At 44.0% G+C, this 16253-nt stretch overlaps 1 protein-coding gene across 1 annotated transcript; it reads right to left on the minus strand.

Annotated features, from left to right (window-relative positions):
• Positions 1-2032: 2032 nt before the first annotated feature.
• Positions 2033-15614, minus strand: LOC105548675 (ETS translocation variant 3). Its single transcript, XM_011992832.1, has 5 exons — positions 15339-15614; positions 13337-13395; positions 12499-12736; positions 11143-11258; positions 2033-3342 (listed from the first exon to the last, which is right to left on the minus strand). The coding sequence occupies exons 2-5, from the start codon at positions 13380-13382 to the stop codon at positions 2207-2209; spliced, it is 1536 nt and encodes a 511-aa protein (XP_011848222.1). The 5' UTR covers positions 13383-13395; positions 15339-15614; the 3' UTR covers positions 2033-2206.
• Positions 15615-16253: the final 639 nt, after the last annotated feature.

Consider the following 16253-nt stretch of genomic DNA (forward strand, 5'->3'; position numbering starts at 1 on the left):
TAAAAAGGCCTCATGTTTCTATTCCTGAGTTCATACCAACACCTGCTGGCTCTCCCCTCTAGTGGACAGTGGGTGGCCAGCCAGCCTCCCTGGTTAGATTGGGCAATGCCAAGCAGACATCCCTCATTCACCTGCTGGGCTTGCTTTCTGATTCCGAGGTAAGTCGACGTGCAGAGAAAAGGCAGCCTGAACGGGGAGCCCTGTGCAGCCTGAGTTGCTGGGGACCACCCTCTCAGTCCCGTTCCTGGGGAAAGGCAGGTCACTCCATGGAATTTGAATCAAACAAGGGGGAGGACACCTGCCAAACAGTAGTATGATGGACTCAAGTCATCCCAGGCCATCTACTGTCTCCCTCACCACGTTAACCTTTTCTGAGTCCCTCCCTCTCTTGTCTAAGCAATGTAGTCTAAAAAGGAAAAAACACCCCCCACCATTAAAAGACAACCCTCAAATGTTACTCAGTATATAAAGTTTGCTTAGGCTAAGGTGGAGTCAGGAATGTCTCTAATTGCAGACACCATCCCTGTGCCACCCTTCCTCTCATCAGATATGGAGTGATTTCTTCTCTCCCTGCTGCTACGCAGATCTGAGCCACAGTCAGGTACTGATGTACACAACATAGGCACATGTGCACACACATAGAAGGTGGGCTGCTGCTTCTTTCTCTCTGCCCCTAGTCCAGGCTCCTTTGCTTCACGTAAGATGAATACTTTCCCATTCCTCTGAAGTTGCTGGAAGGGAATTTCCTGGGAAGAAACAATTCCTCACTGCCTACAAACTGGAGTCTCATGTGGGATAGTCAATTGAACATGAGAATCAGAACGATCTGGGCAAATGGGTATGGCAAGAATGGGAACACCACAACAGGACAGACGCCAACTCTTTCATTCATGCCAGGCTGTTTGGCATCTGGTTGCCTTCTGTGTCTTCTTTCCACCTCTTTCTTCAGTCTCAACAAACTTCCACTTGTACCCCCAGCTACCTTCCATGTTTCCAGGTATCATCGGCTCTTAACTCCCACAAGCCTGCCTTTTGGCTACCCATCCCAACAATATCAAGAGGGAATGACTAAATATCAGCTAGAAACTTAGCCATGTCTCAACATTCCTGGATTATCTGAAAAGCTGTCCATGCCCTTTACAGGTTTATGGTGACAGACCCGTATCATCTTAAAGTATGTTCATAGTTAAGGCTTGACTTAAGAAAATAAGAGAACCAGACATAATGGAAAGACCTCTTCAATAATGTTGTCACGCCTCTCAGTGAATCTGCTCACAGTCACACTTTGGTTTGGCTCCCCAAACCCACAATAGAAAACGAAAAATGAATACTTTTTTTCATTTGTTTTGTTTTTAAAGGCATTGGGTTACTTCCTCCTGCCCTCTTTTCTTCCCTGAACAAGAGTTTACAACTCCTCATGGCTTCTTAATAGGTGAAGTAGGTGAAAAGTCTGAGAAGCTCACAGCAGGGCTTGCTGTCTCAACTATGCAGCTGAGAGGCTGCCAGCTCCTGTGCCTTCCCAGTCCCACTATAACTGGCAGTACGTTTGTTCATGTTTCCTGAAAACATTTTCTTTAAAAAGGAAAAGAAAAAAAAGCCAAACACCACCAATCCAAAAAAACAAAAAAGGGAAGAAGAAAAAGAGTAACATCTGAACATTCCCCAAGCCCCACCCCAGTAAGTCTGAGATTATCTTATTCCTCCCCTGAAATAATATAAAGAAGCATTTCAGGCAAAATACTTAGTATTAATGGTGTCTTACTGCCCAACCTCCCAACCATGCCCTTTTCCCTTTTATGTATATCTCTTGGAGCAAAATAAATTCATCAATGGCTTTCCACATATAAATACAATAGAAAAGAAAGAAGTCTGGAACCTGAACTATCATGGGACCAAAAAGTATCTTGGCCTTTTGGGAGTTTCCTTGTCAGAAAGTGTAAGCCTCAACAGGAAATAGAGGCTCCTTCTCCTTTGAGTTCAGTACCCTCCCTGTGTCCTACTCACCAGGAAAATAAGTGTGTTCATATCCCACCTAATTTACAACAGAAGATAACCCCATCCCATCCCCAAAACATAAAAATACAAGTCTATGCCCCCAGAATGATCAAACCAGTTTAACTCCCTCCCCCCTACCCTGAACTCTTGCTACATAAATACATGTATGTATTTGATTATAGTATAAACAGCTCCTAATCCACTTCCAGTTCTAAGCATCAGCTGCTGCTGTTGCCAAGCCCTGGGGTCCTGACCCATTCCAGAGGAACTTGCCACTCTTGCTCAGCTCTCGGGCTTCAGGGTCATCATTCCAGCGCCGCTTCAACCGAAGCTTGGGGGGCATCAGGGCATCTTCTTTCTTCTCAGGTGCACTGGGCTCTTTGCCAGGCCTGTCCTCACCATCTTCAGTCACCTCCAGAGGTTCTTCACTTGGGGTGCTAATGGGCACAGAGGGCCAGATGGGTGGTGCAGGACGGGCAAAGATGGTGCCTTTTTCTTCCTCAACGGTCCTGCTTGGCACAGTGCCCTCTTCTTGAGTGTGCTCCTCCTTCCCTCGTGCTGACTGCCTGAGGCTCTCAGGATCCTTTTCAGAGGCAGGTTCCACCTTGATTCTTGGGGGAATAGAAGCCATGGTGGGTGCGGTGACTGGTGCTGACTCCTCGCTGCTCTCAACCCTCTCCCGGTTCTTCCGCCCAACTGGTGGGGGCTGCAGCTTGATGGAGAACTGAGTTGACTCCTCAGGATGCATCTGGCACTGCAGTGGTGGAACCATGAGCCCCGGGTAACGGGGAAAAGTCCGAGGACTCAGATGGTAGTTGAACACAGAACAAGCTTGAGAATGAAGGTAGTGTTTCATTTCCTCAGGGTTGAAGGAGAAGCAGCTGCTGCTGGTGAAAGGACTCAGGCCTGGTGATGGGCTATAGGAGAAGATGGTGGGAGTCAGGGAGAGGGCTGGTGAAATGGGGACATTAAGGACACCTCCGCGGCCAGGGATTGGAGAGACAGCGAAGGGACTGTGGGGGTCAGGGTACATCCCTGGCCTAGCAAACAGAGGAAGCATTATGTCAGGCTTGCGTTTCTGATGGCCAATCCCTCCTCCGCCAATGGCATTCCTGGAGGACATGGGATCCACAGCCCGGCGCCAGTCAGCAGCTGAGCCATCCTCCAGCTCGGAAAGCTCAGCCTTTCTATCAGTACCATTACTGGACTCCTGGCCAGAAGCAGTTAGGGAGCTAGCAGAGAACCGTCCCGGCTGCACATCACTGGTTGGAGAATGGGTGTCCAGAGGTGGGAAATGGAACCGGGAAGAGGCTGTTGGCACTGGTGGCGCACTCTGAGGAACCACACCTGTGATGGTGGAAAATACAAAAGCCTCCATCAGAGGACTGCTCATTCATTATCATCACTTACGCTAACTAAGTGCAAAATATTTAGTAGTAATAGGAAACAATCATTCCAACTGGACTGAATCCCATAGTTCTCCAGCTTCCTAGTAACTACTGTTCAGCTGCTTCTACTCAATTTGTCATCCTTTTCTAGGCTCTTTACTGTCTTCACAGTACTCCTTACTGTCAAAAACATTGTAATTGCTTATCCATATTCTAAAACCTAAATTCCACATGGCAGGGACTTCCTATTGTTCACAACTGTACACCTCGCAGTTCGGGACTTAACAATTAAGAAGCACACAATAAATATTAAGTGGAAGGAATGAATGGGTACAACAGCCTTCTCTGCAACTCTAAATATTGTGTATATATTACCTGTTTCAACTTTTAGCTCTGCAAATAGTCTTTTCTTATTTCCGTAATTTTGGCCATATATATATATTCGTGTGTGTGTGTGACGAGGTAGAGGTTTACTGAAATATAAACATTCAAGAACATTTAAGATAGAAAATAATAACAACATATAGATACTCGCTACAAGAGGACTTCTGATGTTTACTCACTGCCTAGACTACTCACATGCTATCACATTTTTCCTTGTTGGAATAAAGATATATTTCAAGATGGGATGTGGGGAGGGGACAGAGCTGCTCTCGCTGACTGTACCTTCAAAGAAGCTCTGCTTGGGCCAAGGCCCCATTCCTGGATACACCGCTTGGCCACATATAAAAAGCAAGCAAACCAAACAAAACTGGAAATGACATGCATGTAAAGTAATGCCTTAAAAACTCAAAGACCCTGTACCTGACATACACAGACCATATTTTAGTAAAAACAGCTTAATTTTTAAAAAGGCTAAACATTTGTTAAGGTAAGTTCTTATTGCCAAGTGTTTTATCATTCCTGATATACAATCACTACTTCACAGAGATTCAAATATTTTTCAGTCTCTCCGAATCTACATTCCTCTAACAAATTCTACTGAATGATCTCCATTTGCAACCTGCTTTTAAACATTAAAGAGGCTGGGAGAAAATCCAGGACCTACTATTCCTTCTTCCAAGTCTGCTTACTAAAATGTAAAGCTCTAAGTGATAACATACACTGTGCTATTTATGTCTAATTTTTTTTTCTTCTCTTTTTTTTGAGACAGGATTTCACTCTGTTGCCCAGGTTGGAGTGCACTGGCACCATCTTGGCTCAATGCAACCTCCACCTCCTGGGTTCAAGTGATTCTTGTGCCTCAGCCTCTGGAGCAGCTGGGATTACAGGCATGGGCCACCATGCCCAGCTAATTATTGTTGTTTTTAGTAAAGACCGGGTTTCACCATGTTGGCCAGGCTGATCTCAAACTCCTGGCCTCAAATGATCCACTCGCTTCAGCCTCCCAAAGTGCTGGGATTACAGGTGTGAGCCACTGTGCCCAGCCCATGTCAACTTTAGTGGCTCATGGTTCTCAACTTCCCTCAGTGGTCCTCCTGATGAGACATGAAAAAGGTATGTCATCTGAGGCCTCAGGAACCTGTGGGTTCCTGGGAAGTGTCAGCAGCTTCTAAAACAATATCAGCAGGGTTCTGAGGCAAAGATGAATAAGGAAGAAGGAAAAAGGGAGAAGAAAAAAATAGAAAAAAACCCCAAAATTTTAAGCAAAATATAGTGATCTAGAAGTGGAAACAAAAAAGGCACACAGATATGGTAATGGTTAGGAATTGCTTCCCATCAGCTGGTGCCTTCTCCTCTTGGTCTAGCATACTCTGGAGTCTGCTGGTATTTGTAAGACTGTAGCTTTCTAGGTACATGTGACTGAATAACACTATGACAGAGCCTCATTTCCCAAACTAATGTTCCACAGAAAACTGTTCTGCAGGCTTTTTTTTTTTTAAGCATCTGACTGAAAGGGCAGGATGTCTGGCTTCCTAGCAGGAACCTTCATAGTGTCAGTGATGAAAGAGAGAATTAAATACGGGTGATGTTGAGAAAGGCAAGAAGATTTGTGTTCAGAAGCGTGCCCAATGTCACACTGTGGAAAACAGAGGCAAGCACGAGACTGGGCCTAATCTCCGTGTCTCTTTGGGTGGAAGACAGGCCAGGCCACTGGATTCTCTTACACAGATGCCAATAAGAACACTGATGGAGTATTTGGAGAATGCCAAAAAGTACATCCCTGCAACAAAAATGATCTTTGCCAACATTAAGAAGAGGCAGAAAAGGGTAGACTTGATAGCTTATCTCAAAAAAGCTACTAATGGGTAATAACGGGACACTGCCATTATTTATTACAAAACAGAAGCCTCATGACTTTTTTATGTGTACCATAATTTAACAGATCTCAAAAACCAGAATCCACATCATGAATGACTACTGACAGAATTATTTTTGTTGGGTAGTCTTGATTTAATTAAGACTGATTTGAGGTTAGATGAGTATGTTTGGCTTTTGGAATTTTAATAGTAATTCCGATTTAGTAAATGCTCTCTATCACTGTTTACCCCTTCTAAATATATGACTGGACTTCATTAGTAATGTTCAACTTTTCACAAAGATGATGAATGCCATCTTAAAACCTATTGGAGAATGGGTTTTATATTTAGATTTACATAACTGGTTATGTGAATGTATTTAAATACTGGGGAAATTCCTTCACTGTCTCAGAACCAAGCAAGATTCACCAGTGTTTTATGTTCATTTGCCTCTTAAAGGCAAGGGATGAATATAAGGTAGCAATGTCTACTTTATATTTTTGGCCTTAACAATAGCCAATCTAATTAGAATTCTCTGTATCTAAAATGATTCCTTTTACTTATTGAAAGGCATTTTAGTGGGTTTATGTGTAATATCAAATAAAGATTTAACATTTCTCACATTTTATAGGTATTCTATAGAATCAGATGCTTATTAATTCTTTACTATCTAATTCAGGCTAAGTTATAATTTGGGATTGTCTTTAAGCAGCCATTCAGAAACATAATACTGTAGAACTGCTATGTATTTGTGATTGGAAATGGTGCTTTTGCCAACTTAAAAGGAATTAAGTAGAGGAAATATACACAAATTTAAAAATTATGCATGATTATAAAACTTAAGATAATTAAAAACAAAATCACAGATTGAAAAAAAAAAAAAAAAAAAGCCACTGATTTCATCTTAAAACTAGGAAGAACAGAGGGATGACCTTGCAAATGATTTGAGTAGAGCCAAGAGGGTCCCAGGCCAAATGTGTGCTTCTATTAGCCAATTATGGTGGCTACAATTCTACCCTTTTTGATTCTTTTGGATCTTGACTTTTAATTAAGAGTACATCTACTCAAAAGCAAAAAGCCACTTCTATGTACTCAGAAGAATGAAGTCTGTCCTGCCCCGATCCTGACAGTATCTTCTGTATCTTTCCAATGTGCAGGGAAAGGTCCTGTCTCCTAAGCAATTTAGAAATGCTTGATTCAATCTAGTTTTTTTTTCGTTGTTTTGTTTTTTTGAGGCAGAATCTTGCTCTGTCACCCAGGCTAGAGTGCAGTGGGGCAATCTTGGCTCACTGCAACCTCCAACTCCCAGGTTCAAGCAATTCTTCTGCCTCAGCCTCCCAAGTAGGTGGGACTACAGGTGCGCGCCACCGTGACTGGCCGGTTTTTGTATTTTTAGTAGAGATGGGGGTTTCACCATATTGGTCAGGCTGGTCTCGAACACCTGACCTCGTGATCCGTCCACCTCCGACTCCAAAGTCCAGGGATTACAGGCATGAGCCACCATGCCTGGCCCAAAATCTAGTTTTTTATTAAAATAATAATAATAATAATAATAATAATAAACTGGAGGAATCTCAGTCTTTACCTATGTTAAGGTATACTGTAAAGGAGACATAATAAGCAGTATTTTCCTAATGCATTTAGGTGGCATAATGGGAGATGAGACTAGAAGCAATACTGGGAAAGTAGCATTCTGGAACCCTTACCTCTGATTAACTGGAGTAGCCCTACTTTTATATGTTGATATATCAAACCTAAGGTTTTGCTTAGAAAGAAAGTTTGCTGCTAAAAAAGAAAGTTTGAATACCATTGCTTTATAAGACCACCTCCATGAAGTCACCATGAAATTCAAGTACTGCGGTTGAAAAAAACTGGTTCTGAATCTCAGTTCTGGTACCTTCTACCTTGTAGCTTAGTACAAGTAGCACACTGCAATCTTTGACCCCCCTCTGGCAAAATGGAATTCATAAGGTCTTCGCCTAGGTTCAAATCTTGGTCCTACCACTTACTAGTTATGTGCCTCTGGACAGCTTACCTCTCTGTGCCTCAGTTTCCTTACCTGTAAAATAGGTCAGAACAGGGCCTATTGTTATGAGGATTAAGAGTTAATATTTGTAAAGCTCTTAGAATAGTACCAAGCATAGCAAATTGCATGTCATTGTTAAAATAATTTTTTTATTAGGTAATCATGGTACAAAAATTAAACCATAAAAAGACAACTATCATTCAAATATGGACTATGTATTAGATAACAGCATTATATCAATGTTAAACATCCTGGGTGTGGTAATGTTATTGTGGTTACGGAGGAGAATGTCCTTGTTCCTGGGAAATACAAGCTGAAGTACACAGGGACGAAATGTCATGATGTCTGCAACTTAATCTCAAAAGATTTAAAAAGTATATATAAATAGAAAGAGATAAAGCAAATGTGGCTACAATATTAACCATTAGTGAAACTAGACAAAGGATATATGGGTGTTTACTGTCCTTTTTCCAATATTCCTATAGATTTGGAGTTTTCCAAAATAAAAAAAAAAAAAACTGGGGTTGGTGGGAGTAGAGAGGCATAGACTGAGAGGTATCAAGTCCATCCCTAACTGGTCTGTCCTGCCCCGATCCTGACAGTATCTTCTGTATCTTTCCAATGTTTCTTATGCAAATATAATAAAATATTTTAATAATGTATTATATAGGATGCTTTTCATGATGAAATACACAGACCAGAATACCCCAACTGTTATCAACCCACCTCGTAGACATGATCTCACTGGCCTCCAGGATCTAAATCCACACAGCTCTATTTAGAGTACTTATCACATTTCACATTGCATTAAACCCGGCATATCTTATCTCTCCTGCTAAATTCTAAGTTCCTTGAGGTAAAGAACTCCCATTATCTGTTGAACAAATGAATCACAATCTAGAGGAGGAATATATGATCTATTAAATAAGAGCTAGATTTCAATAGCTCAATCTCTCAGGAATTGTTTCCCGAGAAACTGTTCAATAGATAACTATTCAACCTACCCTGATCAGTCTTTAACTTTGCTGTTGTTTTCCTAATTTTATCGTTTGTAAAATGTGGATATCAAGACATTCACCTTACTGGGCTTAAGAGTTTAATGAGATAATTCACAAAACTACTAAGCAAAAGTACCTCCATAAAGTAGATGTTCAATAAATGTTATATTCCTTTGTTATCATAAAGTTAACCTTAAACAACATTTGGCCTTTCTGGTCAAAAAGTTCTTTATAAACTAATGACACTAGTTCTTTGGAGTTGTCTATATCTAGGATGTGAGCAACAAGGTAGTAGAGATAGATGTACTAAAAGAAATGGACACAGTTTTGCTTTCCTTGTGGCTTTTTTGAGACTGAGTCTCGCTGTCGCCTAGGCTGGAGTATAGTGGCATGACCTCAGCCCACTGCAACCTCTACCTCCCGGGTTCAAGTGATTCTCCTGCCTTGGCCTCCTGAGTAGCTGGGACTATAGGTGACTGCCACCTGTATTTTTTGTATTTTTAGTAGAGATGGGGGTTTCACCACGTTGGCCCGGCTAGTCTTGAACTCCTGACCTCAAGTGATCCACTGGCCTTGGCCTCCCAGAGTGTTGGGACTATAGGAGTGAGCCACCTGGCCCGGCCCCTTGTGGCTTTTTGATTAGGATCTTGAGCTGGGGTTAAAGATCAAAGTTGGTTCAATTGCCTTCAGGCAGAACAGGTGTGCTGGGCCACTACTGTTAAGTTTCTAGATCGGATTCTTCCCAGAGTGAGGATCCAGGTTTCCTTACCCTGGAAAACCACATTACTTCCTAGGGCTGATGAATGCCCCATTCCAGGTTATCCAAGTGGCTGAAGTTCTGGATTTTCAATAGATAAAAAGGGTAAAAGACAGAAGAACAAGATGAATGAAACACTTTTTTGGGAGCGGGGTGAAGGGATATAAAAACCAACAAATTCTTTAAAATTGTTGGTATATACATCTAGATTCCCAATTCCTCTAGGCATACAAGGAAGGGGCAAGAGTGAGAAATAGAGGAAGCAAGATTTGAGTGGCTAGAACAGGTCTGATTTCCTAACGCCTCTCCCTCAGGCACAAGGAAAGAAAACAGGTTGTAATTAGAGAGATGCATTCCAATACCCCCCCTTTTTTTTTTTTTTTTTTAAATGCATGCCCCAGGGACAGGAGGGAGTGGTTACAGAAGGAGAGATGAAACTGTAATGATAGCAGAGTCAAGCTAAAACTGCCCTAACTTGTTGTGTAGTAATTACATATCTGCAATGGATCTCAACATTATGTTCTCTCAGCCACACCCCCACTAATTTTTCAGGTTTCTTCCAGCTTTTCTGAGAAGTTGTATTACTGCATGATCAGCATTCTTTGCCTCAGCATACAAGGCCACAATGACAGAGTACTTACTGACGGACTGGTCAGAAAACAATTAAATACAATCTACAGTAGTCCTTTCTTATCTGAGGTTTTGCTTTCCACTGTTTTAGTTACCCACAGAGGTCTGAAAACAGGTCTGTACAGTACACAAAGATATTTTGAGAAAGACCACATTCACATAATTTTATTACAGCATATTGTTATAATTTTTCTATTTTATTATTGTCATTAATCTCTTACTGTGCCTAATTTATAAATTCAACTTTATCACAGATACATACGAGCGGGGTTAAGGGAAGAAAAATCATATATAAGAATGGAGTTTGGTACTATCTGTGGTTTGAGAATCTACTAGGGGTCTTAGAACATATACTGCTCAGATAAAGGGGAACTACTGTATTTTCTTGGGCAGGAGTATGATTTGCATACGGAAAAAAAATCACAAACAAAAAACCACACAACAACAAAGTCTTTTGAGAGACTGCTTTCAACATCAAGAGAGAATGTGGGGAGCTGTGATGGAAAGCTATAACCAGGAAAGTCAGGAGGGGAAGCCCTAGTGCACTTAACAGGAGAGAAGGTCAAGTAACCCCAGAATCTTGTTCTCTGAGGATTTGCTGGTGCAGATCAAAGACACTGCTTTTCACTGCAAACATGTGAACCTCCCCCTTCTCTGATCAAGGATGCTGTGGTTTTGATGATATTCACTTGATAAGGGAGAGCTTGCTAGTTTCACAGAAAATCGGAAGTGTTTGTAGAAACAGGTTCCCATCTATGAAAGAACCATTGGGCTGGGTGTTAAAACTGAGTCCTGAACTTAAAGATCATCACAAACCTATGAAACATCATTCCCAAACAAGACAGTGTAATAGTATCTAGGAGATCACAAACAATATGCAGAAAAGGGAACCAACTAAATAAACCAAAGAAATCTATCTTGATACTGCACAGCCTATAACTCTCTTTATGAGTGAGACGACTTGAGCGAGAACACTGAGGTAATCCAAAGGATCACATTATTTTAGTGTTTCTAAAATCTTCCTAAACATGCTATGTCTTAGATTTGGAGTTTTAAAAATTCTTTTCAATTTGAAATTCATTCCCTACCAAGAGAGTTTGTATCTTACCACTTGACCGAATGTTGATGAACGGGTAGTTGGGCATCACCAGTTTGTTGAAGTTAAATTTATAGGTAAATCTTTTCCCTTTTGTTTTATGAAGGATCCTCTTGTTGTAATAGTATCTGTAAAAACAGGAATGCATGTCAATTTGTCTTGTAGCTACTGACAGCTTTCAATACATTTAGGTAGCCACCGAGACCAACAATTCTTGCTCTAAGTATTACAAAAATCACTACCAATCTTTTGCAGCCTGGCCCTCCAGGTAGATCTAGGAGACCTAAGAGCTTAATTTTCTTACTCAATTTTCAACTCAGCTCCAGTTTTTGCCGAGAGGTTTACAAAGACAACTTCACTTTAAGATTGTGAACACCTATCCTAGCCCCAAACATTTTCTTCTCCATCTCTCTATAATTTCAATTCTATAGTCCATTTCCTTCCGGTTGCACTGCATGTCACTAACTGCTTAGTTTCTCTTTTTGGTCTTGTCCAGGTGGGGGCAGACAAGTCACTAAGCGGACCTGATGTGGTTAGTCTGGAGGCCTAAGCTCAAAAGATAGACAAAGGAATGTAGAACTGTTTTATGGTGGCAGGTCAAACAATGGCATGCCCTGATCTGGAAAACAGCAGCTAGTGTGGCCTGCTTCACCTTCAAAGACTCAAAGGGATGTGAAAGAATACAGCAAAGCCACTGCACAGATTTTACATTTCAGGTCAGGAGAACTTCAATTATCTGGAACCTTTAGTCTTACATCTATGCAGTAGCAGAGGTCATAAACTGCCTTCTAGCCCCTTGAGGGCTAACGGGCTATGAAATTTAAGACTGACAAGGGGAAAAAAGAACCACAGAAAACTTAGAGTGATCAATCTTTAGACATGTTGCAGCAGGCTATGGACAACTTGAGCTCACAGACATAGTTCCTGAATAGATAGGTCAGTATCATTGAATCTTCCTCCTGTAACTTGCTTCATCCTTTTCTAAGTTTCTTCCAGGGGAGCCCAAAGAAAGAAATTCTGACAGATTCTAATAGAGAAGTCTAAACTAATCCTTTGGATTATAAATGAGCTCCAATCCATGTTTCACCATATACTCTCGCCCACTACAGAGCAGAATCGGCTGTCTGTCAGGATCCAGTGCCAGCCACATTGGAATTCCCTCCTACATATAACCAAAGATACGCCTTTTCTCCTCCTGTGCCTATGCTACTCACATTCAACAGCTCTTCTACTCCCACTTTAAAGTGACACATTATTCACTAAGATAGTGTAGTCTTTTATTACCTGATACCCTTTTATCTAGCATTCACTAAACAGCTTAGTCTCCTTCCAATCTGTTAACACAGATTTGAGAATCCTTTCCCTTACCTGAGGGCCCGGCTCAGCTTGTCATAATTCATCTGTGGTTTACATTTCCTGCGGCCCCAGAGGCGGGCCACCTCATCTGGATCCTTGATGACAAATTCCCCGTACTCTCCCTGCTGCCAGGCGATGACATGGCGGAACTCTTCCTTCTGCAGCAGCTCCAGGATGAAGTGCCACAGCTGGATCTGCCGGGAGCCTGGGGACGACTCTGTTTTGTAGGCCCAATCAGGAAACTGATACCCTTTCATGTGAGAAGGTCAAGATTAAGCTAGTTAAGAGCTAGGTACATACATACCAGCAACCCCAACTGCACATTCCACTGCTCTGAATCTAGAGTGCTTTGCAAACATGCTGTAAGTACTCTCAGTCAGCTGGGCCTAACCACAATGGGGAGAGGAAAGCACAGAGAAGTCACCTATCCTTGTGGCAATCATTAAATCTGATAAGAGTTGGGCAGCAGCAACCAGATGTCCTAATCTTACCATTTCATACATTACTAAATCTCACACCTACTTTCTATGAGGACATGAAAGTGCTAAAGGGAACAAACAGGAAAGATAAACTAATGTTTCAGGAAAATACAGCTGAAAATTCCTTTTCCCTAAGGTTGGAACTGTGTCTCTAACAGCAAAGAGACTCTAAAGCTTGGGATATGGGTGTGGTGACCAGACATGTTAAATATACATCCATAGGAAACAAGCCTACAACCGTCCTGCCAGTATCCACCTAGCCAAGAGGCTGTCAGTCATGGTCTGACATTTGTGAACATAGCTCAAGTTGAGAGAACAGGAACCACTGAGGGACCTTCCAGGTACATCAGAGATGATTAACTTCTGCTCACCTCCACCTCCTTCTGGCTTTTCCACGATGCTACAGCCGGCTTTCATTTTCACCCTCCTGCTGAGAGACACAAGCCACACAATTACTCTAAGATGCTATTTTATTTAGTATCCTGTCAAAGTTTTCTGGCAGTCTTTCCCCAAACTTCCTTTCCACTGTTCTTCTTTCCTTATGCAACTCTCTTTCTTTCAAACATGTCACCTCCAAACTGCTACTCCCCAAATTATCAAATGATGGGCCTCAGGTCATCAGCTTCAAAAGCCGTAATTATCTCTCACCTGACTTTAAACCACAAAGTGTAAACACTGTCTTTAATATTTGCTTTCCTCCTCCTGACCAACCCTTCAAATGTACAAAAATAAAAATAAAAAAGGAGGGTACAGTGAAATGGGTCCAAAAACACAGCCAAAACAAGTCAAACAGTTTGTCTTCTATTACTAGACAAGCCCACATGCCAAGATACACAAGCCTGAGTTCACCCAGATGTACCAGTTTAAAGGGTGAAAAAAACCCAAATCCATCTGATTCCCACTCAAGAATGAACATCTGATTTTGATTTATTTTGCTGAATTATGTGAGATGGGAGAAGGAAGATTCTTCCCAGCCAGAAACTGCTCCCTCCTCCTTGAAAAATACCCTGGGATACAGGAAGTAAACACATCATATGTACAGTTACTCCATACAAAAAACACACACAAACTCCCAAAAAGTCTTTGAGAAAAATTATACATTTTCTCCATTTAACAGGAAGGGGTGAAAAGCAGGCATTTCTGAAGCCCTTCTGGCCTGTGAGTGGAGGGAGTCTTGCTGCGATTTGAATTCGTTCCATCCAGATTTACAGTTCCTCAATAAATTTCCTGTTCCTCCCAGCAAGCAGCTTGTGTCAATCACTTAGCAAAAAGGAGGGAGGGGTGAAACTGCCAGAGGGACATGGAGGCAAGAGAGGGCAGATCTACCCTTGCTGTTCCCCACGGCGGATGACAGGCCCTTAGCATCCACATTAGCAGGAATCTGGAGAGAATGCAGGTGCCTAAGTGGCCCCCGGGTAGGGACAAATTCCTTATCTTGGAAATCTCACCTAACCTAGGATTCCTCTAGATCTTTTGAATATTTTTTCTCACCAAACACATTAAGGAGACCAGCAAGTGTCAGTCTACAAAACTACTAGCGGCCGAGGACAAGATAAACACCCCAAAGGAAGGAGAAGACAAACAGACAAGGAAAACACACACACACACACACACACACACACACACACGAGATATACAATAACAAGGCACCAGGGCTGAGGCAGGAGCTTCCTCTTCCATCTTAGTGACAATGAGGGAGGAAAAACACGAATTTCCCCACTGCTCCAGGAAGCTTCCCTGGACTCTTAACTCCTAGGATGCGCTGTCGGATCGTGAGGCCTTTTACCCTGTCACAGAACTCCCTCCAACCATCACGACTCTGGGGTTCAAATCCCGTTGCAACGATGACCTGACAAGGAAGCCCTCTCTTGACACTCCAGCTCTCCAATTTTCCCCATAAAAGTCCCTTTCCCAGGAGCCCTGAGGCGCCTCTGCACGCCTTTCGCACATTCACTGCAAGGACACTTCATCCAAGCAGGGCCACTGGTCTCAACTCTGCAAACCACAGGACCCCTGCCCTTCCTCTGATCGCGACCGCGGCATGCACAGTCTGGCGCTGCGGATTTCCCGCAGCAGCTCCGGGTCCTGGCTTCCACAGCCCCCAGAACCTCCTTGCCATTCACCTCCTGGGCTGGACCTCCCTTAACCGTGGCCTCAGGGCTGCGCGGGGCCACCGCATGAACGCTGACCTGGGTCCCTGTCGCCCCTCAGACAGACACGGGCTCCCACCCTCCCCCGCCCCCCGTACTGGGTGAGGCCCAGCTGGGTGGGTACGCGGCCCGGCGGCCGGCCCCGATCCCAGGGACGCCATCCCCGCCGGGATCCCGGATCCGACCCAGACGGCCCGGCGGCCGAGGCGAGGCCAGGACTCACCTCTTCCCGGCACGGTCCGTCTTCAGTCCGGTCTCCTCCGCGGCGTCTCCGGCTCCTCCTCATCCACCCCAGCAGGAAGTGACCTCCTCGGCTGCTTTCGTCACTTCCATCCTCAGCAGAAAGGGCGGGGGAGGAGGAGGCGCCCTCCCGCCGGTTCCCAGCCTCACCTCGCCGCACCCAGCCGCGTCTCCCTTTCCTTTCTCCTTTCAGCAGACGCCGACTTCCGCCCGCACTCCGCCCCCTGCGCGCTCCTCCCGACACGCATCCCGCGCATCCGCCCCGGCGCGGCCCGTGCGTCACTCTGCGGGGGCACGTTACGCACGCTCGTGGCGGGCGGCCGGCCCGGCTCGCTGCTGGGCCAGGGTCCTGCAGACGCTGAGGGGTGACGCGGCGCGAGAGGGCGCTGGTCTGGTACATGCTTCCCCCGCGAGTTCCGCGCGGTGAGGCAGAACGGAATTTGCAGGGCGAGGCGCTGCCCCGGGGTCCCACTTCCCGAGGGGAGGGGACCTTGCAGACCCCACAGGAAGGCCCAGGCGCCGGGAAACAGTCTCTCCCACACAACAGAAAGGCGGCCAGTCTTTCTCCAGAAAAGGGCCCTGCGACCTCCCAGAGAGGGGATCCCTCACAATGGGAAGACAGGACCCGCAGACTTCAGACGCAGTTCCCTACTCTTTAAGAAAGGGCCCTTTCATATACGTATGAAAGAAACCGCAAAGCTTTCTCTGAAGCACGTCGCTTTGGCATTTCCTCCCCGGGAAGACTGGGGAGCATGACCGCTTCCCCGCTAGTTCCCACCCTACTGCATTTAGTCTTAATTCGTCCCAGTCTAAGCAGCTTGCAAGTCCTCTCCCTAAGTCATTAAAACTCGTGTCCCTTTTGTCTTTTTACCTTTTGTTCCTGCTCGGGCAATTACAA

Source organism: Mandrillus leucophaeus, unplaced genomic scaffold (assembly GCF_000951045.1).
Source record: "Mandrillus leucophaeus isolate KB7577 unplaced genomic scaffold, Mleu.le_1.0 Scaffold418, whole genome shotgun sequence".
In the NCBI taxonomy this organism is placed as follows: Eukaryota; Metazoa; Chordata; class Mammalia; order Primates; family Cercopithecidae; genus Mandrillus; species Mandrillus leucophaeus.